The sequence below is a fragment of the Chinchilla lanigera genome, unplaced genomic scaffold, assembly GCF_000276665.1.
Source record: "Chinchilla lanigera isolate Chin_1 unplaced genomic scaffold, ChiLan1.0 scaffold00021, whole genome shotgun sequence".
Classification (NCBI taxonomy): Eukaryota; Metazoa; Chordata; class Mammalia; order Rodentia; family Chinchillidae; genus Chinchilla; species Chinchilla lanigera.
This window is the reverse complement of record NW_004955422.1, coordinates 21,162,588-21,185,801: the sequence shown is the minus strand read 5'-3', so window position 1 is coordinate 21,185,801 and position 23,214 is coordinate 21,162,588. Positions and strand designations below refer to the sequence as shown.

At 46.5% G+C, this 23,214-nt stretch overlaps 1 protein-coding gene across 5 annotated transcripts in view; it reads left to right on the top strand.

Annotated features, from left to right (window-relative positions):
- The first annotated feature begins 9,295 nt into the window (after positions 1-9,295).
- Positions 9,296-23,214, top strand: part of Mark2 (MAP/microtubule affinity-regulating kinase 2) — a 64,345-nt gene continuing 50,426 nt past the window's right edge. The window contains exon 1 of one of the 5 annotated variants that reach the window (XM_005384667.2): positions 9,296-10,303. In XM_005384667.2, the coding sequence (XP_005384724.1) occupies positions 10,250-10,303 (54 nt within the window). In that variant the 5' untranslated portion in view covers positions 9,296-10,249. The remainder of the gene's footprint in view (positions 10,304-23,214) is intronic. The other 4 variants (XM_005384658.2, XM_005384663.2, XM_005384659.2 and 1 more) reach the window with 4 other exon arrangements.

Sequence of the window (23,214 nt, the reverse complement as noted above, 5' to 3'; positions counted from 1 at the left end):
CACATCATGCACATACCACGATGCGTATACCCCACACATACATAGCTGGCCTCAAATGAGGTTCAGTGCATTTGGGACCCTTTATACACTGTAAAGTCACAGCTGTCTTCAAGGTGTATAGGAGGATAAGAGGATGGGACAGAAGAGGATCTCAATGGGTTGCTGCCTCTTGGTCCTCTTCACTCCAACTGGAGTCTTAGAACAAGGCACATACTGATCTCCCAGGGACCACAGAAGAGGGGAAGGGTTACCGTGGCTCTGAGCAGCCCATGTGTGCTTTACCACCTCTTGGGACCAGGTGCCTCAGCCCAGAGTCTCCCCACTGTCAAATCTCCCCTAAAGAGCATCCTCTCATTCTGTGCACAAGTGTGTCAGCCAAAGAAGACAAGCAACATCAGTGGCTTGCATGTCTACGAGGCAGAGGAGGCAGGAGCAGCAGACGATGAGGTGTCTACCCTACAAGGCTCAGATTCCACAAATATCGGTGAAGGGTCCTAGAGGCAAGCTCTGTGCTAGGAACTATGGGACACATACAAGACACCTACCCTTTTGGATTTGGCTGCTTATGTCTCCAAGGCCTTGCTTAGCATGTTCATCCATCTAGAGAGGTATATTAGTTGCTTTCTTATCATTAGGACAAAATACCCAACCCCCACAACTTCACAGAGGAGAGATTTATTTTGGCTCCATTTCAGTAGATGCAGTCCGTGGTTGGTTGGCTACAAAACAGAAGTGGCCCAGAAGGGCCAGGGTTTTAGCTCAGTGGCATGGTACCTGCCTGGCAAGCATGAGGTCCTGAGTTTGATTCCTCATTAAAAAAAAAAAAGCTAGGCATGGTGGCACACACCTGTAATCCAAGCACTTGAGAGGCTGAGGCAGGAAGGTCGTTGTGAGTTCGAGATCAGCCTGGGCTACAAAGTGAGCTCAAGCCTAGCCTGAACTCCATAGCAAGACCCTGTCTGAAAATGACAAAAAAAGGGAAGAAATGGCCCAGGAAAATGGCATGGTGGAGGAAAGATGTTCATCACACTGGGCTGGAAGCAGAGGGACAGGAGGAGTGGGATAAGAATAAACCCTTACAAGTCATGCCAGCAGTGACCCACCCTTTTCAACCAGACCCTACTTCCAAATGTAAGATTTTTGTTGTGGTTTTAGGTCTAAACTATAACAAGAGGTAACTTCAAGAGGGGCCTGGAAGCAGAGCTCCAGTGGCACAATCAGGTAGCACATGGTACTTATACAAGAGGGGGCTGGAGAGGGCTTTTTCAGGAGACATTGAAGCACAGACCTCCACGGAGGGAGAAAAAGAGCCCTGCAGTTACACAGGAAAGGGGAAAGACCTTTCTGGGCAGTGGGAACAGGGATCACCATTCCCCCAGATTCACAGGCACCTGCCGCATCCTAGGCACACTTCGATGGCAGGAGAGGAAGACACCACTGTAAATCAGAACCTTGGGGCTGGGGATCTCAGGGGTGTCTTTCCTGGGGAGGGTGGTGGGGAGAGAGCTGAGTGTCCCTCCACAGATAACCTGCCTGCCTGTTCCAAGAACAGCTGCAATGGGTGCATGAAAACATCATCTCTATACAGTGGTGTCTCTTCTGCCCATCTCCTCCTCCTCTGGAAGCCAGTGAGAGCCCTGGACACCAGCTGGTACCCACTTCCCCCTTGCCAGCTCCAAATCTGAAGCCATAGTTGGCCCATCTCCTGTCTCCACTAGGGCCAGCCTTCTCCACGCCTACATAGTCCGCAGCCTTCCATGCAGCCCTTTGCTCCTCCCTGGGAGGAGACTCAATGTTACCTCTTCTTGGAAGCTTTCCTTGGTGAGCCCCAAGTCCCCATGTCCCCATCGGCTCCTGAGCGTCTTCTTTGGATATTCTTACCATGAGCCCCATTAAATACAGCCCACTTCTCATGCAGCCTCAGCCCATTTGGCAGCCTGGTTCTCCATCCCAGAGGTCCAGTTTTCTCAGTGGTGGCAGTGGCAGGACCTTACCCATGGACAGTAACCACGCACAGGAGTGGGGATTGATTCAAAGCGTGCCTCTGGGGCTGGAGCAGCATAGTGGGAGAGTGCTTACTTAGCGGGCTCAAGGCTCTGGGTTCCATCCTTAGCACTATAAAAGGATAAAAAGTGGGGTGGGGGCACCTCCTCCCAAGAGAATAGATTTGAAAGGTGACAGGCCCTACCAGATGCCTTTTCCACCCCACCCACAACACTTGTTCTGAGCAAGGCTGGCAAGGACATGATCTCCTTTACAGGTGTGATGCCAGGGTCATGAGTAGGAAGAGAGAGCTCTTTGCTGGGTTAGGATTTTGTAGATAGAAGACCCCCATAGACAGCAGAAAAGGGATTGGAGGCCCCAAAAGAGGAAGGGCACTACCTAACTCATACATGGCCTAAAATACATGACCGGGCATTAGCTCTCCCACACATTTTGTGTGTGTGTATGTGTGTGCATGTGTCTTTTGGATGGAGCCCAGCATCTCACCTATGCTAGGCAAATGCTGTACCACTGAGCTACATCCCCAGCCCTTTCTTATTTTGAGACAGGGTCTTGATAATTTGCTTGAGCTGACGTCCAACTTGTATCCTCCCACCTCAGCCTCTGGAGTACCTGGTATTACAAGCATGCATCACAGCACCTGGCTCTCTTATTTCTGATCCAGTGTTGCTGTTCTGGGAAATGGGGAGAATAAACCAGAGAAACTTCAAGACTCAGAGAATCTGTCCAGGTTTCACCTAATAATCACAGGGGCACACACAAAGCAGTGGCCATGTGCCAGGCTCTATATAAGCATGTTCTATATACTAACTCACTGTATCCACACAAATTAGCCCTACAAAGTGGGTACTATTTTATCCCCATTTAATGGATGGGAAAGCTGAGGGAGGTAGAGAGAGCTTAAGGGAATTAATTGCCTGGGTGCTTGGCTGCTACCCTCTGCTCCCATGCCTTTCATCATTCCCTATTTCTACTCCCTCTAGCAAGGGACTGAGCTTCTCTGAGCTTTAATTTGTTTCCCAGTAAACTGGTAAACAATGCTTCTCTGCTCACTGTTTAAAATTAAATGCAATAATGCCACATAATACATAGCTCTCAAGATGTGCTAGCCAAAAGCAATAAAGGAAAACAAGAGCAGAAATTCCTGCCCTTGTGTAGTTAACATTGCCTAGTCATGTTTGGGCTAGGTGGTCCCAATAATAAACATCTTACCACCAAGTCTAAGGTTTTCTTTACATTCTAAGGTCTCTGAGATGTCCTAAGTACAATGTGGGATATGTTAGTGGTGATAAAATGCATGATAGAATCCAGAGAGGTCAAGACAAAGAGTAAACAGAAGGCAGGACCAGAGCGGGACTTGCTTCACCTGGGGCAACAGACTGGTGCCTGCCCTGCAAAATGGCCTGCTCAGAATGGTTAGGAGGAGAGAGAAAGAGTCACAAAGTTTCAGAGAGAAAAGAAAAAGAATGCCTTCTACTCCAGCACCTTTGCCTGCCCTTGGCTTTTTGCCAGCTTGTGCTAGGGAAGAGCTGTCCCTGGGTCCCTTGTGTTTATTAGAGCAGGGAATCTCATAATCCCAGTGGGCAACACTGCTGCCCTAGAGAGCTGCTCCTATTGTTTAGTTTCTTTTCTTCTTCTTTTCCTTCTCCTCCTCTCCCTTTTGCTCCTCCTCCTCCTGCTCCTTCTCTTTTGCGGTGCTGGGGATCAAATCTAGGGTCTTCCATTTTCCAGATTTTTATTTTTATTTTTATTTTTTTTTTTAAATTTTGACACAGGGTCTCACCAAATTTCACAGGCCTGCCTTGAACTTGAAATCATCCTGCCTCGGCCTCCTGAGTGGCTGGGGTTACAGATGTGTGCCTCTGCTTCTGACACTCTTGGTTGGTTTTTATCAAGTCTGGAGTCTGTGTGGATTCTTTGACTTCTCTGTTTTGTTTTCAGTTGTTCAGAACAGAAACTTGGAATCAGCAGCCGGGCGTGGTGGCACATGCCTGTAATCCTAGTGTAGGGAAGCTGAGGCAGGAGGATTGTTGCAGGTTCAAGACCAGCCTGGGCTACAAAGTGAGCCCAAGGGCAGCCTGAACTATATAGTGACACCCTGTCTCAAAAATCCAAAAAAGAAAGCTTGGAATAATCTTTCACTCTTCTCTCTCACATAACCCCAACCAATCCATCAAGAAAGCCCATAAGGACCAGGGATATAGCTCAGTGACAAAGCACCTGCCTGGCAAGTGCAAGGTCATGAGTTCAATTCCTGGTACGGAAAAAAAAAAAAAGAAAGAAAGAAAGCCAATGGGTTCTATCCTCCCAACACATTCCAGATCTGAGCCCTTCTGATGCGGCCGTGGCAGGCCATTGTCATCTCTTACTTGAGTTAGCAGAAAAGCTTTCTTCCTGGTCACCAGGATTCTGCTCCTGTCAAGCCCCCTCACTCAGCAGCCACTCCTTGCACCTGGAGGGAAAGCCACAACCTTGGTGCAGCAAGCCTGGCTCCTGTCATCTCTCTACTCTCTTTACTACCACTCACCTCCTCACTCCTTCTGCTCCAGTCTTGGTGTCCTTGTTCAAACAGGCCTTGTGGGGGCCGGGGATATAGCTCAGTGGCACAGCACCTGCCTGGGAAGCACGAGGTTGTGAGTTTGATTCTTGGTACAAAAAAAAGAAAACAAGCCTTGTAGGCTTCACCCTGGCTACCCTCTGCTGGGAATGCTCTTCTTCCAGATATCCCCTTGTTCAAGCCTTTACTTGGGTGTCACCTCCTCAGTGACACCTATGCTCACCACTTCAATACTGCAACTTGGGACTGGAGGTAGAGCTCAGTGGTAGAGCAAATATTTAGCAAGCTTGGCCGGGCGTGGTGGCTCACACCTGTAATCCCAGCACTCGGGAGGCTGAGGCAGGAGGATCGTTGTGAGTTCAAGGCCAGCCTAGGCTACAAAGTGAGCTCAATGCTAGCCTGACCTGCACAGCAAGACCCTGTCTCAAAAAGACAAAAAAAAAAGCAAGCTCGTGGCCTTGGATTCAACCCCCAACACCAAGAAAAGAAAGACAAACAAAACCAAAAAACCCTGTAACTTGTTTTCCTTTCCACTTTTCCAATCTTGGTCCACCTTAGCTGGCTCTATTTGTGCCACTTAATACTTATTGTAATGTTTGTTGTTTGTCCTCCCCTCCTTGAAAATTCTTCCAAGGGCAGATCTCTGTCAGGTTTGTTCACTGATATTCGTGCAGAGCCTAGATTCAGGTCTTGCACTTACTAAGTGCTTAACAGAGATTTGTTCAATAAGTTTGCAAATTTAGAGTCGGGTAAATGTGTGGCAATGATTTATCTTTGAGGAAAATTAGGTGGCTTCAGGGATGTAAATAGGTGACATCTAAACTGGATCTTGCAGGGCTGGGGATTTAGCTCAGTGGCACAGTGCCTGCCTGGCAAGCGCGAGGTCGTGAGTTCGATTCCTGGTACCGGAAAAACCCCCCCAAAATAAATAAAATAAAATAAACTGGATCTTGAAGTGCACCTGGAAGGTGAGTTAGGTAAATGGGCACCCCATCAGTCTGAACAAAATCACTGAGCAGAGAGCACTTGGTGGTAAGGCAAGGCTGAGGCAAAGGGTTTCATTCCATACTTAGTTGGAGTGGATATAGCAAGGTAATTTGAGGCCACATTGAGCAAAGCTTTGAATGCAGGCTAAAGGCGTCTCCCACAGCCAGCACCAGCTACATAATTTATGGGACACAGTGCAAAATGGAAATGAAGGTGTCTCTGATTAAAAAAAAGGAAAATTCAGAACAGTGATAGTGGTGTATTAACCAAACTCAAGTCTCTTCCAAGCACAGGCACTGGTGTGTCTGAGCAAGTCATAAACCCATGAAGCCCAGTAGGGAGCCAGTGATAGTCTTTTAGCAGAGCAGAGATGTAACTGGAGCTGGATTTTAAGATTATTCTGGTGGTTGGCTTGGAGGGAGTTCGGCCTGGGAGAACGGTTAGGCAGGCTTCTGCATAGCTAGTGAGGAAGAAGGGAAAAAAGAGGTAGGGGTGGGGTCTGCAGGGCAGAGTGCAGGGATGAGGCTAGGTTAGGGCGTGAATGAGAAGCACAGCGGAGGGGGACCCTACATAGATGAGATAAGGGGCTTGGTAGAGACCCTGAATATATGATCCTTTGCTTCTCCACCCCTTCCTCTCTTCCCTGCTCTCCAGATCTTGGTCTTGGAGGTGATCAGACACAAGGATCAACACCGTACCTCCCTTTGGCCACCAGAGGGCAGATCATTCTCACGGATTTTTCAAGTTGAATTTGGGGTGGGGGAGTGGAAAATAGTCCTCTCCCTCTTTTGCCTTTCCGCAGGTGAGCCTTCACCAGAGTCTTCCCCACTGGGTGGGTGCCTGGCAGGAGCGGGCGGCTCATGAGGAGGAGTGCGGGAGTCCTGTAGATTTACTAAGGCTGTAGGTGGTACCTCTTGCTTAGGAAGTACTTGCTTACCCTCCTCTTTGCATCTCTTTGGTTAGGAAAACAAGTTACAGGGTTTTTTGGTTTTGTTTGTCTTTCTTTTCTTGGTGCTGGGGGTTGAATTCAGCCCTGTCTCTGAAGTGACAAAGGACTCAGCTCAGGAGGTTGTCGCTGGGAGTTTGAAGTCAACTATCAGAGGTCAAACCAGCACTTTCCCCATAATCTTTGGGTCTTCTCTTCTGTGCCTGTAAGACCTGTTGCGTCCTAGTTTCCAGCTCCTGTGGGGCCTCTGACTCTGCCCACTTCAGACTGAGCCCCGGGGAGGGAGTCTGTAATACGAGTGGGACAGCTTGACATGGAGAAATCCAAAAGGCTATGGCCTGTCCTTGCTGGGAGAGTCTAGGGGAAGTAAGAACTGACCTGGTTACTATATACTTTCTGAGCATAGGATTAATTTTGTCATCAAGAATATTTCTATTGATGAACTATTAATTTTAATTTCATGAGTTTTATTTTATTAAACAATGAGTACTTACAAGAAAAAAATCTCACAAAATAAAGTATTTTTAATATGTATTGAGTTCATAAAAAATATCAAGATTTTCTTTTTTTTTTTTTTGTCTTTTTGAGACAGGGTCTTGCTGTGCAGGTCAGGCTAGCATTGAGCTCACTTTGTAGCCTAGGCTGGCCTCGAACTCACAACAATCCTCCTGCCTCAGCCTCCCGAGTGCTGGGATTACAGGCATGCGCCACCACGCCCAGCTGTTTTGAAATTACAACATTTCATTTGGAATTTCTGCTTTGTCTCTGTGTACAGTGCCTATGATGGTCAACTTGTGCTCTGTTAGCAAATGTAATATCAATTGGAAACCAGTAAAGCAATTGTGGACTATCACAGTCTGATTAGTTTGGGAGACGGGAGCAACAAGTCTGTTCACAACATTATTCAGTTTATTACTACATGAATAAAGAGCTGATGACTGAGTTCTAGGATAAATGTCTACACTGAAAGCATAATAAGTCTTTACTCATACTTTGGCCAATGCTTTTCCGTTAAGTCTTTCACATTCCTTCGATCACTGTAAGAAATCTGTGCTAAGTACAGCAGACCTATGAATGCCTGCAGTTCAGCTAGTGAGGTGTCATAACAAATACATTTTTTAATATGGCTATTGGTGGACACAAAACTTTATTTGCATTTCAGCTTTTGTGTATTTCACAGCATCTTGTAGCATTTTGTCTGTTACAATTTCCAACACTGAATGACAGTGCTGCCACTCTGTCCAATATGTTTCACCCCTGCCATTTGGTTGAACTTTCCCTTTGGTTGCATGGCTATTTTACATTTTGACTAGTCAAATATGTATTCACATTGCTGTTTTCTTCATTATCTGAATCAAGGAGACCTACATTCCTTGAGTCTGTATCAGTCAATACTTGCTCCATTTCTCTGTCACAGGAACTTTGGTTCACATGGCCAATGTCAAAGTCATCATCGTCATCATCATCATCATCTACCATCACACCATTCTTCTGGTATGAAAGCATGTATTTTACCATAATGGATCATTTTCATCATCCACGCATGAGTAGTCTGATGATTCACTTTTACCTTCTCCAGAACTTGCAAATTTGGTTTTTCATTTACCATTGTACTGAACTGGGCTACTTCTACCAGAAAAATCAAAAGAAAATTTTTTTTTCCTTAACAAATTCTGGAATGTGGTGGGTCTAATGGACCCTCTGTGATGCTCAGGTTAACATATGCAAAAACTGTTCCATGGAGCATAAGGGTGGGTCCAAATCCCAGTTTGCCATTTTTGCACACGTGTATACTTCATCATACCAAGTTCATTACACCTCAGGGAAAGGTATTGAGCTGCGCACAGCCAGCTACTATAAAGCTAAAGCACAAATTCACAGTAGAAAAGTAAGGGATGGGTCCACTGAACTCAGACTTATGCCTCAAGAGTCAGGAGCTCTCCAAAGCGGAGAAGGACCTGGGCTCAGGAGTCCAATAACCTCAACTAACTAATAGGATAACTGAAGCCTATGGTAGGAAAGAGGTTCTTTCTTGTGTCATCCTGAGGAATCTTTTTTTTTGGGTGGTGCTGGCGATAGAATTTGGGCTTGTTTATGAAAAGCATGTGCTCTACCACTGAGCCAGAAAATCATTATTTTATTTTATTTATTTTGAGACAGGGTCTGTCTGTGTAGTCCAGGCTGGCCTCGAATTTGCCGCGATTCTCCTGCCTCAGCCTCCTGAGTGGTGGAACTACAGGCAATTATGGGGGTGTGCCACCACGCCAGGCAAAATCATTATTTTTAAAGAGTTCTTTCTTTTGCCTCAGAAAGGATATAACTGAAATGTGAATTAGGATGAGCATACCTCTCCTGACTTAACCTTAAAGGCCACTTAAAAAGTAATTAGAATTCAAAGATTTTATTTCAAATGTCAACGCTGTAACAGAGGCATGGATCCTTCAATATAGGGCAGAGGAGTTTAAACTAGAGATCTGTGATTTTTTTCCAAAGCACACAGCATTTTCATCGGCAGAGGTTGGGCTGAAACGCAGGGCCCTGGATCTTCCTGCCAGCCCAATACAAAGCACACTGGCCTGGTGTCTGTCCCTGTGGACATCCGCAAGGATGTTGGAAGGGAGTAGAAGCCAAGCACAGACGAGGGCAGGAGGATGTTAGGTAGACAGGTAATAGACTGAGGCGAGGCGGCGTTTGGCAGGTGCCACACATGTTGATACAAAGCCTGGATGACGAATAGAAGATAGATTTTACAAGCTGACCGACAGCCCAATAAACAAACTGACAGGAAGTTACTTTAGAACCAAAGGGTGACAATCACAAAGACTGGTAACGGCTTTATTTTCTATTCAGCCAAATAGCACGCACAGGTGACCCACGCTTCCTGTTTAAAGGTTTGAAAATGCCCGAAAACTGACGAAAAGAAATGAAGAGTGAGTCCGTGGAAATCTCACAGAGAATCGACCGGGAGCTCGGCTGGCCTCGGGTGTTGCCGGAAATGGCCGACAGCAGCCTTTAGCAGAGCGGCGGGACGGGGGCGTGGCCGGCTCTTCAAGGCTCTGAGCTCCTTCGGGTGTTTCCGGAAACTACCGAAAGTCAGCTCAAAGTGGGCGGAGAAAAACCGATGGGCGTGGCCAAATGGCTCTTGCGTTCCGGGAGTTACTTCGTGAGTTTCCGTAAATAGAGCCGAAACTCGTTCTTCGGAATACAGGAGGCGCGCAAGTCCCTGGGGTTAACATTCTTCGGCTGTTTCCGGAATTCAGCCCTGCCGGTAGCCGAAAGGAGACGGCGTTTCCCCCCATCCCGTTCCTAGACGCTTCGGATGTTTCCGTCTCCTGGCGGCGGAAAGAGCCGAGGACCGGCGGTGGTGGCGGCCATGTTGGGAGCAGCAGGTCCGGCGGCGGCTGTCTGTGTGCCGGGCGCGGAGCAGTGCCGCTGAGGGCAGGGGAGGAGCGAGGCAGGCGGCCGGCTGCGGCTGCAGAGAGTAGGCGGAGCAGCTCGGCCCGGCCGAAAGGCTGCACACCCCAGCCGGGGGTCGCGGGGGGGTGCGGTCCAGAGCCGCTCGGAGCCGGCGCGGCCTAGCCCGAGCGGCGCATCCCCGGGCTGGCGTGAGCGGCTGCCCGGCCTCCCCGCACCCCCGGCCGGGGCCCATGCGGCGGGTGCGCCTGCTGTGAGAAGCCCCGCCCGGCCGGGCCCCGCGCCGTCCCTTCCCTCCTTTCCTCGAGCTTCTGGGTCCCCTCCCCCGAGATACCGGCGCCATGTCCAGCGCCCGGACCCCCCTGCCCACGCTGAACGAGAGGGACACGGAGCAGGTAAGGAGCCCCGAGGCTCCCGTGGTTCTTTGGCCTGGCCCTGCACCCTGCGGAGCCTCCTTCCTTCGGGGCTGTCCCGCAAGCCTCGGTCGCCCTGTCACCCGCCTCCGGACCCTCTCGTCCTGACTCCGAGCTGCACTTGTCCTGCCACCCCCCTTTCCCCTCACCGCCCTCCTGCGCTCTTCCGTGTCACCTCCTCAGCTTCCCCTGCTCTTCCTTTTTTCGATCTGGGGCCTTTTCTGGTCTTCTCCACCTACGCTTAAAACAGCCACCCCCCGCCCCTCGAAGTACTGCCTGGTGATTTGCCGTGGACTGTTGTCCACCTTTTCCTGCCTCTTCAGCCTCGGTGCCCCTGCGCCCACACCGGTTCTTCCAGTCCCAGTTATTCACCCTCAGGGTCCTTCCCTCGAGTGTGTTCTCCGCCCCTATTCCTTTTCACTTCCCCAGCTTTTTCTACCCTCCTTCCCTTTCCAAACTCTGCTCTCCCTCTTGCCTGCAACCCACCAGCTCCACCCTCATCACCTTTCCAAATCGTTCGCCTACTCTCTGCGCATCACTTTCCCTTCTTTTCGCCCTGGTTCCTGGTGCTGGCTTGTGTCGCTTCCGTGTTCCCCGTATAGCTGTCATGCGCGTAGTTTTCCCACAGGTTGCCTTTGGGGCTCAGTCACTCCTTTCACTCCCTGTTGTTCTCTTTCCCCTGGGGTCTGGTTTTTAAGACTTTGTGTCTCCTGTTCCTGCTGTGAGCGTTCTTCCAGCCTCCTCCCTGGGCTCTTTCTCCGCGGTCGAGGGCACGGGGTGTGTGTGTGGGGGGTGGGGGGTGTCGAGGTTCCCTGTTTCAGCCCCGCGGTAGTAACTTAACCTGTTGCTCAGTCTGTCCTCAGCCTGGCTATTCCTGCCTTTCTGCCTTTTTAACCCTGCATCAGAAACCAGGATGCTTTCTGCCTTTCTGCTCCCTGTCTGTCACTTAGTATCTTCCTTCTTGCTTATTGCTTCCTGTTGCTAAACCTCACCCCTATCTTCCGTGTTGCTTTTCGTGTTCCTACGAGACTCTCCTGGCTTCTTCACTTTTACTCCTTTCCCCTTCTCATATGCCCTTATCCATTCCCTTCCTACTGGCTAGTCTTTTAATTCTTCGGAATTCTACACCTTTGCCACGCTAGTTTCTTATATTGTAGATCAGTCTCCTGATCCTATATCCCGCCCCCCACCCCATTCCTGGCAATCACTGCTGTAGTTTGTCATCCAAGCTTTTGCCTTTTTGTGTCATCTCATCTCTTAGCTGAGAGGCGTCCACTTTTCACCCCTCCCCTTTCTTTCACCATCTCCAGTGTCCTTTACTGCTTGCTCTTTGGAGAGTCCCCTGCCTACCAAATCTTTCTTGGTGAACTTTTTTAGAGCAAAAACAAAACGAAAAACTAAATCCTTGAAAAAGGTGCTCTTCTATCTTGTGTGGCTCAGTACTTTTCGCATTCTTTTCCTTTATTACATCCTTTATGTTTCCTTGTTCTCTTTTTTCCTTGTAGCCTATTAAGGTAGATCTGTTGTGTCATGTTAATTTCCTTTTGGAAAAATCTTGTATCCTTTCATTTACTATGTTTTTCTGTCTTGTTGCCTTTGCTTCCTGTCACCTGGGCAGTTAGGAACTCAGGAGTCTGGACGGAGGTTTTTTTCTGCAGTGGTTGACCCTTTTATTAATTATGGACTGTTTGCTTGTGGAATGAAGCTGGGATTGAGAGGAAGGGGTGGCTGATTTGTTTCCTCACTGGCTTTGGTAGTTGGTTCTGCGTGGGATGGGTGTCTTTGGAAACCAAGGAGCTCTGTCTGTGTCACACAGTTCCTCCTTGCTAGCTGGCTCTCTTCTACCAGGAACAACTTTCTCTAGGCCATCCTGAGGTTGCTTGTTTCATCCCTTTCCCTCTCGTAAGCTTTGTTTTAGACCATCCTTTACCTGAGAACTTTTCCAGACTGTTGATTATGAGCTGGTCAGAGAGGAGGCCAAGTGACTGACTGGCACCCTCAGGCATTTGGGGAGTGGCTGGAGTGCCTACTCTCTCTGAGGCTGTAGGGGCATTGTGTTCAGCAGAGAGAGTAACAGACAGGCTCTGTGGTTTCTTTGTGCTGTTTACTAAATGTAAATGCATTATTGTTAGGGTTTTTTTGTTTGTTTGTTCTGAGGCAGGGTCTCATTATGCAGTGCATGCTGGCCTTGATCTCACAGCAATCCTCCTGCTTCAACCTCCCAAGTGCTGGGATTACAGGCATGTGCCACTACGCCCCCCTGTAAATGCATTATTGCCATGATCTTTTTCTTGTGATGTGTGCACTGATTTCTTCTCTTCCTTACATGGCTGACATACTCCTGAGCCTGTGGTGAGGACTCAGTGCATGTCCACTGATTTCATGATAGCAGTAATCAGTGACCATTTTGGAATGTAAGCTGCTCTGTGGTAACTTTGTCCCAGAGCAATGGTTGCATACATTGAGACCTTGTTCTAAAGTATGAATTACTCATCCTGTCTCTATGCCTTATGGACTTAGATTCCCCTGAGCCACTTCAGGGTTCTCTGAGGTTCTCAGCCAGTCACACTGTTGACGTCATGTAAAGTTTCATCCCAGTATAAAGCAGGATCTTTGGAAAACCCGGGAGGCACATATTACAGGCAAATGCCTGTTTTTTTGAGGGGGTTGGGTGGGGTATTGGAGATTGAACCCAGCGCCTCACACATGCTAAAAATGTTATACCACTGAGCTACACCTTTAGCCCCTGTGTTTAAAGCAAGAAAGGAGACGAACAGGAGCTCCTTTGGTTAGAAGGCCAGGGTTGTCAGAAGCATTGACCTCCTTTAGAATAGATCATGCCACCAAATGAAATTAGGAACCCTCTTCTTGGACCTGTTCAGTTTTAGCCAAAATAGTCATGGAACTCAGTCATTGTACCCTCTTAATGTTAGAAAATAAAAAGCAAGGGATTTAGGGCCATTTTCTTTTCCTCAAATGTTCACTATCACCTATTTAGATTTAAATTATTTAAACTAGCCTTACCAGAAAAGAGGTAAACAAACTTTGTAGTTGTCTCCAATCTTTTTTGCTCTTTCCTCTACTCCTTACTTAAAAATGTGGTTGATAAGAAGCTGTTGCTAGCAGCTCTTTGATCACATCTGAAGCACACATAGAAATTGTTGAAGCATAAAAATAAACCTTGTGTTGCAGAGAGATTGCCTGTTTGCTGTCATCTCTGCTTCTAACAGTGAAAGTAGGAGATAAAGTCAAACCCTGTCTTTAAGATGATTTTTGAGACACCTCGTTCTAGATGTACTTTTTCACAGCCGTAGACTTCTTCCTTTTGCAGAAGGAGGATTCTGACTTGTGGCTGGTAGTTTTGGGGTTCTTCAGTCTGGGAGTTGCATTTTCTGTTTGCTTTTTTACCAAATAGCTCTGTTGTTCTGGAGGCTTGGCAATCTTGAAAGCAATCAGCCAGTTGACTGTTTTCCAAGCCAGCAGCAGCAGTAACGGGCACGTGTGGAGAAGGGTCCAACTTGCAGAGTTCATCTACTGCAGACTAGACCTTTCAGTAAACCCTGGGGAGGTTATACATGGTTTGAGACCTGCCTATCCTCTGGGCCTCAGGAACTTAGAGCAAGGGCTTCTGAGCCTTTTATTACCCACCAGGCTTCTACTTAATGGACAAGGAATGGTGCTGCCGTCACTGTTCTAGGGAGTGAGTGGTGCTGTATATTCTGTCAAATCCTTTTGTGAAGAGGGCAAATCTAAGTTATAAGATCCTGTAAAAAAACAGCTGAGCCACTTCCCACACATACGTATTGGACCCCAGTGATGAGCATGTCCAATGCAGTGAATCCAGGTTGATGGGCTGGTTAGCCAGCACCCTACCTGCTAGCTGTGCAGCATTATGCTTTGGGTGCTGGCACTCATCCTGTGCTGTGAGTCTGGTGGGGGCCTCTTGCTGGGAGTTGTCGTCTGGCTAGGGAGGTGGGTAAATGTCTGACCATGTACACTTACCCTCTGCTGGCACAGTCCATGTCCATAGGGTTGCTGCACCATACCCTTTCAACTTGGGGAATATAACTGCTCAGTAAATTATAATTTCTTCAATCTGTGGACTAGGGAAGTAGCTGAACAGTTGAATAAAAGCCCTTAAGAATTGGCCTGCTTCAGATTAAAAGCAGGCTTAATGCAGAGATAGCTGCCTTGGGGATGGTGACCAGTGATTGAGATTTTTTTTCAGCATGAATGTCTTAAGCAATATTGATGCCTTTGTAGTGAGAAAAGATGGAGAATTTGTTTGCCTGAGAGATTTGCATGGTGCGATCTCTCAGGAGTCAGACATCTCAGCCTAGACTGTTTCCCCTTCGGACAGAACAACCCAATTCTCAGTGGGCATTGGACCAGTACTAACCTAGGCCTCTGTGAACTCTTTCCCATTGAGCACTTAGCCACCTGGCTGGCATTTCTCTTCTCCCAAGAGCTTCCATGACGTTCTTCTATATGTATTATGTCGGCTTGAATGAATATTTTATGCCTAGAGTGCAGCCAAGCCTCAGACTTTGTGGCCCATTATCCTCAAGCTGGGTGGGGGCTGGGCCCCACCTTTGGCAGACCCCATGATAGCTTCTCTGCTAAATGGACTCCCCCCCGCAGCTGCACTTTGAAGTCCATTAGTGAATTGGGATGAAGTAACCTCAGCAGATGGAAAGAGCCAAGAAGGTGGTCATATTCCTTTCCCGAGAGTGCCTGATGAGGCTCCTGCGGTCCCCAGGCCCAACCCCAACCCCAATTCCCTCTGCTTGGTTAAGCTGTAGGCTGGGCTGCCCATCATCCAATCTGAGAGGGGATGTGCAAAGCATCTGACTCTTTTAGCTGTGGTGGTGCCACCAGGCACTTATCAAAGCAAAAATTGAGGGGGATGTGGAGAGGAGGATGAAGTTTAAACCAGGCCCTTCCTCAGAAGTACAGCAAAATGACAAATCAGATAGGTGGCTGAGTTTCTTCCTTGTGCTGGGGGATTCCAGTATTTGTACATTTTGCACTCGAAGCTTGGATTCTCCAGGCTTTCTCCCAGCCTTCATCAAACATGAGTGAGTCACTGAAGTGTTAGCTGTACATTTTTCCCCTTCTGTCTCAGCTGAGGCAAGAGTAAGCCTGTATAGTCCTGTGGGGGAGGAAATCACCGTTTCCGTATGCTGGAATGAGAAAAGGTAGGCCATCCCCAGGTTAACCCTGAAGGTTTGAACTTTGCCAGCAGTGTCACTGCCCCATCACAGTATTTTTGAGTCAGGGTCTCACTGTGTAGTACAGGCTGGCCTTGAATTTGCTTATGTAGCCCAGGCTGGCCTTAAACTCAGGGTGATTCTCTTGCCTGAGAACCTCTGAGAATGCTGGAATTACGGGCCAGGTGTGTTTCCTCCAAGTTCTTTTTTTTGGTACTGGGAATCGAACTCACGCTTGCCAGGCAGGTGCTCTGCCGCTGAGCTATATCCCTGGCCCTGCTCCAAGTTCTTTTTAAAAATAGTGCTACCAGGTATTAAACCCAGGGTCTTGTGCATGCTAGGCAAATGCTGTACCACTGAGCTACATCCCCAGCCCTCCAGCCCTCCCCTCTCTTTTTAGTACTAGCAGTTGAACTCAGGACCTTGTGCTTGCCAGGCAGGTACTGTGCCACTGAGCTATATCCTCAGCCCCTCCAGTTCCTTCTAATTTTGAGATAGAGTTTCACTGAGTTGCCCAAGCTAGTCTTGAACTTGCTATCTTCCTGCATCAACCTCCTGTATACAGGGATTACAGGTGTGTACTACTGCACCCAGGTTTTTGTGGAGGTTCTTTCCACAGATAATCTGTTTCTGGATTAGTAGTCATTTCTCCTAATTCCAACTATTTCTTACATTTCTCATTAGAAAATGGCAAAATGGACAAAAAGAAATGTATTTCCTTTCATATATCAAATGTTTAATTTTAGACTTAGTAAAGCCATAATATCACAAGACTCAGTAGGAGAGACAGTGAGATAGACACTGATGCTGGTATCTAGGGGATCCTGAGCAACAGTTTGAATCAGCTGTGGGAAGAAAGAGAGGAGTGGTGTGTTCAATAACTGGCTCCAAGCCACCCTTTTTGGCCTTTTCCTTTTTAAAAAACATAAGGGGCCAGGCATGGGGGCACATGCCTGTAATCCCAGGGGAGGCTGAGGTAGGAGGATTGCTGCAAGTTCGAGGCCAGCCGGAACCACAAAGCGAAACCCTGTCTGGAAAAAAACAAAAGCAAAAAAACCAAACATAAGGAGCTGACCGTGGTAGTGCACACTTGTAAACCCAGCACTCTAGGAGGCTGAGGCAGGAGCCCTAGTAACCTAGTGAAACTCTGTTTAAAGATAAAAAATAAAGCCAGGTGTGGTGGTGTACACCCGCCTGGACTACATAGTGAGACTTCTCAATAAACCAAAAAATAAAAAGGATTGGGAAGGTAGGTCAGTGCAGAACGCCAGGTCCAATCCCCAGTACTGTGCAAAAAAAAAAAGAAAAAAAGAAAGGCAGAGCAGACCAGGGGCTTCCCTGTAGAACCAGTCAAGCTGGTTTTGAGCAGGCATTGGCCTATTTTCCTCTGCTGTCTGGGAAGTTGGAAATACAAAGCTCTGCCTCCTCTGGGGCTGTGCTCAGTGAGGCATGAGTTTGTTGGAGGTAAACAACCCTTCTCCTTCCACAAATACCCAGTGGGCCTCTGCCATGGGTCTGCACTCCTTTGAGAGGGGTTTTCCATGCACCGCAGGATGACCCTCAAGACATCCAGTCTGTTTTAGGCACCTTCACCCGAGGCTCTAAGGCATTGCTTGTCTTGAGCCCCCTTGCCAATTCACAGTTTGGCAAAATGCCCTCAGCCTGGCCAGGAGGAATGGGTTTGTATTTGCCTCTCCATTTGTGGGTCTGAAAGAGAATTGGGATTTCTGGCTGCTCAATTCAGAGAGACTGTAGACCTTTTGGGTCAGTGCACTGGGGCTGTGACCAGCTAGGGAAGAGTTATGAGATAGACAGTAGTTTTTGGCCTTCGGCAGGCAGCTCACAAGAACTTCAGCTACAAAAAAGAGTGAGCGCCCCCCACCCTTGAGGTACCTGTAGGAATGGTAGAGCTGGTGTTTCCTAAACAACAATGGGGTATCTTCCTCAAGAGCAAGACCTAGCCATATTCTCAGACTCAAGGGGTCATCAGTGCTGCCGATGGAGCAAGATTATTTTCCTGGTCCTCACTAAGCAGAAAATTCTCAGCTAATTAGTGAGGGAAGCCACCTGCAGACAGAACACTTTAGCTTGTGCTCTTATCTTTGGGAGCTGACTACTCCTGTCACTACTGATGACCTACCTGAATACTATTTTTCTAGGGGTTCTGTTTTGATTGCTGGTATCCCATATCCAAGGTGCCCCCCCCCTTTTCTCTACCTTTAGGCCTTTACATATGCCATCACTTCCCACCTCTCCACAGATGGCTGTCATTTGGTTGTCGTTGCATGGAGTGTTGGAGGCGCTTGTGGGTTGTTGCTTTCTCTTTTTGCTCAGGAGTGCTGTCTCTTTTTAAAAATTATTTTTGTGTTTGCCTTGCCAGGAATGGAACCTAGGGCTTTAAGCATGCTAGGCAAGCACTTTACCACTGTGCTAGACTCCAGCCCTCCATGAGAGATTGGATGACAGGTTCTTCAGTAGCAGGAAGTGGGCCCCTTTGGCTGACTTGGTCTAGGATAGCAGGTTAAGTTGAGCTCTCTGCAGAATTGAGGTATCGGCACTTTTTGACTTCCAGTTAGTTCTATTATGGTTCAGAGCAGGTTTTACAGGTAGATTCCCTGCATTTGGAATCCTGGCACCTCTCTGCTGTGCCCTTAACATCTTTAATCTCTTCGTGCCTATTTGCTTATCTGTAAAATGGGAAGAGTAATAGTACCTATCTTACAAGTGTAATTGTTGTAAGCATGAAGAGAGCTAATGAATATATAAAGCTTTTAGAATAATCCCGCCAGAACATAATAATTGTTGTCGTTATTCCAGCTGAGCAACCTAGTGAATTTTCTCCCAGCCCCACACAAGGCTGGGTCAGTATAAGGGATGTATGTTAGAATTTCTCTGTAAATGGTTGAGAGTCTTGTTTTCCCTGGCCTCTTCCAGCCATTAATATTCCATAGGTGCTTTTTCTACCATTTCTGGTTTTTAAAATTTGTTTTATTTTAGTTTTTAAAATTTTATTTTATTTATTTTTTTGTCTTTTTGAGACAGGGTCTCACGCTGCAGTTCAGGCTGGCCTTGAACTCATTTCGTAGCCCAGGCTGGCCCTGAACTTGCAGTGATCCTCCTGCTTCAGCCTCCTGAGTGCTGGATTTACAGGTGTGTGTCACCATGCCTGGCTTTTTTTTAATTGATTTTAAACTAGTCAACTATAGAAAGAAATAGAATACCTGCCTGGCGTGGTGGTGCATACCTGCAATCACAGCACTTGGAAATCTGAGGCAGGAGAATCACTGAGTTCAAGGCCAGTCTGAACTACATATTGAGACCCTGTCTCAAAAAGGCAAGGAGGAGGAGATGGGGAGAAAGAAAGAAGAGAAAGAGAATGACTTTGGAGAGATTTGTGTATTTTCTCCCCTATTACTAGGATTGAACTCAGGTTCTCCTGCATGCTGGGCAAGCATTCCATCACTGAGGTACAGCCCAGCCTTTCTTAAATTTCATTTTCAGACAGTTATCTTGCAGAGTTGCTTAGGCTGTCCTGGAACTTGCTATCTTCCTGCCTCAACCTCCTGAGTAGCTGGGATTATAGGCATGTGCCTCCATATCTGGTGGTTCATGTACCACCTGTTTCTTTCCAACAGGAAGGTGATTGAACTCAGGACATCATATACACTAGGTGAAGACTGCCACTGAGCTACACCTTCAGCTCCTGCTCATGTAGTTTTGGGAACACTTCTTTCTCTCTCTCTTTTTCTTTTCTTTTTTTCTTTCTTTTTTTTGGAGACAGGGTCTCACTATGTAGTTCAGGTTGGTTGTGAATTCACTGTGTAGCCAAAGTTAGCCTTGAACTTGTGGTGATCCTCCTGCCTCAGCCCCCCAGGTGCATGGATTACAGGTGTGTGCCACCATACCTGGCAGGAGCACTTTTTAAAAAATGATCTTTCTCCTTCCTTCCTCCTTTCCTTCTTCCTTTCCCCTCTTTCCTCCTCCCCCTGCCTCTTTTCTGTAAGACATCAATGTTGGGCAGTTTTAATTAAAGGAGAAAAATACCACCTGCTGGCTGCCTGTATTTCTGGGTGGTGGTGGTGGACGTGGATGTGGATGTGTAGTCATGTAGGTGGCAGGAATACCAATCCAAAGCTACCAGAGCATAGATTTTATAAGAGTTGGGATCTGGGTGTTAGACAGGAGCCCTAGGGTTCCTCGGAGTCTGCAAGGCGCCATCAAGTACAAAGATATCTTTCATGTTCTTTATGCTCAGTATTGACCCATTGGCCATAGGAGAAAGATCTTTCCTGTGTTTCTCTTATAGACCATGTGGAACTAAGTAGCACCTGACTAGGTTCTTGTTATCTTCCCTTCGGAAGCCTGAATGGATGCAGCCATTTCTCAACTGCTACTGTAATTTGTAGACTTTAAATCTTGGGCTAAAATTGTGGTCACATTGGTTCTTCATCACTTGCCATCTCTGGGGCCTGAATGTCTTGTCAGAATAGCAGCTAAGTTGCTTTTTTTTTTTTCCCCACACTGCACCTGTGGCCAGGGAAAAAGTTAACAGCATTATTTCAGTGTGTACTGGGGAATTTTTCATTCACTGGGTTTTTGTTTGTTCTTTTTTCTTCCCCCTCTGGTTCTGGGGATTAAAACTGGGTATAACAAGCAGTGAACCACTGCACTACATCCCCAACTTTACAAAAACATTTTTTTGAGCCAAGATCTCACCAAGTTGCCTAGGCAGGCCTTGAACTTGGAATCTTTCTGCCTCATCCTCCCAGTTAGCTGGGATTACAGGTGCCTCACTGTATTTTCCTTTTCTTTCGATCCCTCTGCTGACTGGTAAGACACCCCCTCTCTTCTCTCATATTTGATGACTTTGAACTCCCTCCTGTCATTATTCCGTCCATGTCCCAGTGCATCTCAGTTTTTTATGTACTTGTCTTATTCTCCCTTACCTGTTTTTGTGCCTCTTGTGAGATGGTTTGGACAGGGCTTTGATAGTATGACAGTGCCTTCATGCATTGAGTCAGACCTACCTACTCCTTTTTCCTGTACTGATGTCTGTAAAGTTAAGGAGTTGCTGCTTTAGAAAACATAATTCTTGTGCCACATGTGGTGGCGCACACCTGTAATCCCAGCACTTGGGAGACTGAGGCAGGAAGATTGTTGCAAGTTCAAGGCCAGCCTGGGCTACATAGTGAGTTCAGGGGCAGACTGAACTATACAACAAGACCCTGTCTGAAAAAAAAAAAAGAAAAGAAAAAAGGAACCATTCTTTTTATGCCTTTGGAGCTACCTTCCTCAGTGAAGCCAGCTTGCCAACCTGACAATTTATTAGAGTCTGCATTCTGGTTTCCCTGGTGACAATCTAAACCTATTCTGGACTGTTTCCTCTGAACTGTCAGGAATGTCAAGTCTAGACCCTACCTTGGGAGAGATCTGGGAAGTTGCTTTTCATTTTGGATGGTGCAGTATTGAATATGATTCTAAATGTGGTTTGGAGGAGGGTGTCCTGGGAGGCCCTCTAAGACCTTTTCAGGTGGTCCATGAAGTGAGTTTTTTTCATCATAATGTGAACATAGTATTTACCTTTTTCCCTCATTTCATTCTCTTGCCAGTGTACAGTGACATTTTCCAAGGACTAAATAATGTGTGATGACATCACTAGTGGTTAATGAAATGTAAATCTATTTTTAAAAAAGTCTGTATTCTTAATTGTTCTAGAATTTTGTGGGGAAGGGTTGAGATAAGGTCTTGTGCTAGAGTCTAGGTGATTCTCTTGCCTCAGCCTTCTAAATGCTGGGTTTACAAGTGTGTACCAGCATGTCCAGCTTTTGTTTTCTAGATATTTGTTTATTTTTGAGGTGGGCTCTTGCTATGTAATTCAGGCTGGCCTTAATTAATCTCACTATGTAGCCCAGGTTGGCCCTGAACTTGCAGTGATCCTCCCGCCTCATCTTCTCTAGTGTTGGGGTTACAGACGTGTGCTACCATGTTTGGCTTTGTTTTCTAGAATTTTAAGGTAATACTTTCAGGTGTAAATAGGAAATTTTCAGTTTTATACTCAGTTTATTTTTTTTTCTTAGCGGTACTGAGGATTGAACCCAGGGCCTTTGCACCAGGCTACATCCAGCTTTTAAAAAAATTTTATGTTTTGAGATAGGGTCCTGCTAACATAAAATTTCCTAGGTTAGGTTTGAATTTGCTGTTCTCCTGCCTCAGCCTCCCAGAATGCTGGGATCACAGGCACTTGCCATCATGCCCAGCTTATAATTTCTTTATAAACTTCATTATAGTCTAATCATTCGTTATTTTAAAACCCCAGCATTTCCCTGGCATCTTTGAAGAAACACAGCAAGAAGTATTTGTGAAACTTATCTGTAAAAACAAGTTTGAAAAAAATTTCTCATTTAAAAAATTTTGTTTCTCCTGTGGCTCCACATCACAGAAAATGCCTCATCAAGCAACTGTGTTGTTGTGCTCTCTTAGGTCTGTGAGAAAGCACTATAAGACAGCAAAAAGTATGAAAGACCTAATAATTTTTCTTTTTTTGGTGTTTTTTTTTCCTGTACCGGGAATTGAACTCATGACCTTGCACTTGCCAGGCAGGCGCTGTGCCGCTGAGCTAAATCCCCAGCCCCTTAATTTTTCTTTTAACCTTAGATATTTGCATATTCCAGAGATCTGTACTATTCCTCAGTGTGATAGCTTAGAAATGAATATGAATGTTTAGAGAAATTCATGCATGTTTAGAGAAGGTGTCAGAGCAAGGCAGACCTACTTACCCATAGGTGGTCCTAAAGGAAATTTCTTGAAGAAATTTGGAACTAAGACCCTAGGAATTTTGAAGCTGTCATCAGTTTGTCCGTAATTTATGTGGTAATAAGAGCCTAAATAAAAGAATTTATTAGGCAGATAGGGTGCCTGGATTAAGCATCATTTCTTTTAAAAAGGGCTGTCATGAAGACAGAGAACCTCATTAAGTGACCTTGATGACTATTGAAGGAATTGCATGTAAAATTTATTTAAAATTTTTTATTTTAACATATCTTAGCATTTCATTCCACTTTACTTTATTGGTTCTTTTTTGTTGTTGTTACCAGGAATTGAACTCAGGACTGTGTGCTCGCCCAGCAGGCAGTTGTGCCACTAAGCTATATCCCCAGTGGTCCTCCACTTTACTTTCTTTTTGTTTTCTTTTTTTTTTTTTGGTACCAGGAATTGAACTCAGGACCTCAAGCTTGCCAGGCAAGTGCTGTGCCACTGAGCTGTATCCCCAGCCCTCCACTTTAAAACAGAAGAAAATTTCTATTTTTCTTATGTAACTATGAATTGTTTACATTCAAGACTTGTTTTTCCAACCTGTACGTACAGCTTTAAAGATTCTGAACTGGACATACCAACAAGTGTAAGGGAGGACTCTACTCCAAAGAATCGGGCAAAACTGCAAATAAGAATTGAAAAAAAAAAAAAAAGGTGTGCATGGTGGCGCATGCCTGTAATCCCAGCATTTGGGAGGTAAAGCAGGAGAATCACTGTGAGTTCAAGGCCAGCCTGAGCTATATAGTGAGATCCCACCTCAAAAAAAAGAAAAAAAAAGCGGGGGGATTGGGAATATAGCTCAGTGGTTCAAGCACCTCCCTGGCAAGCGCAAGGTCCAGAGTTCGATCCCCAGTACAAAAAAAAAAAAAA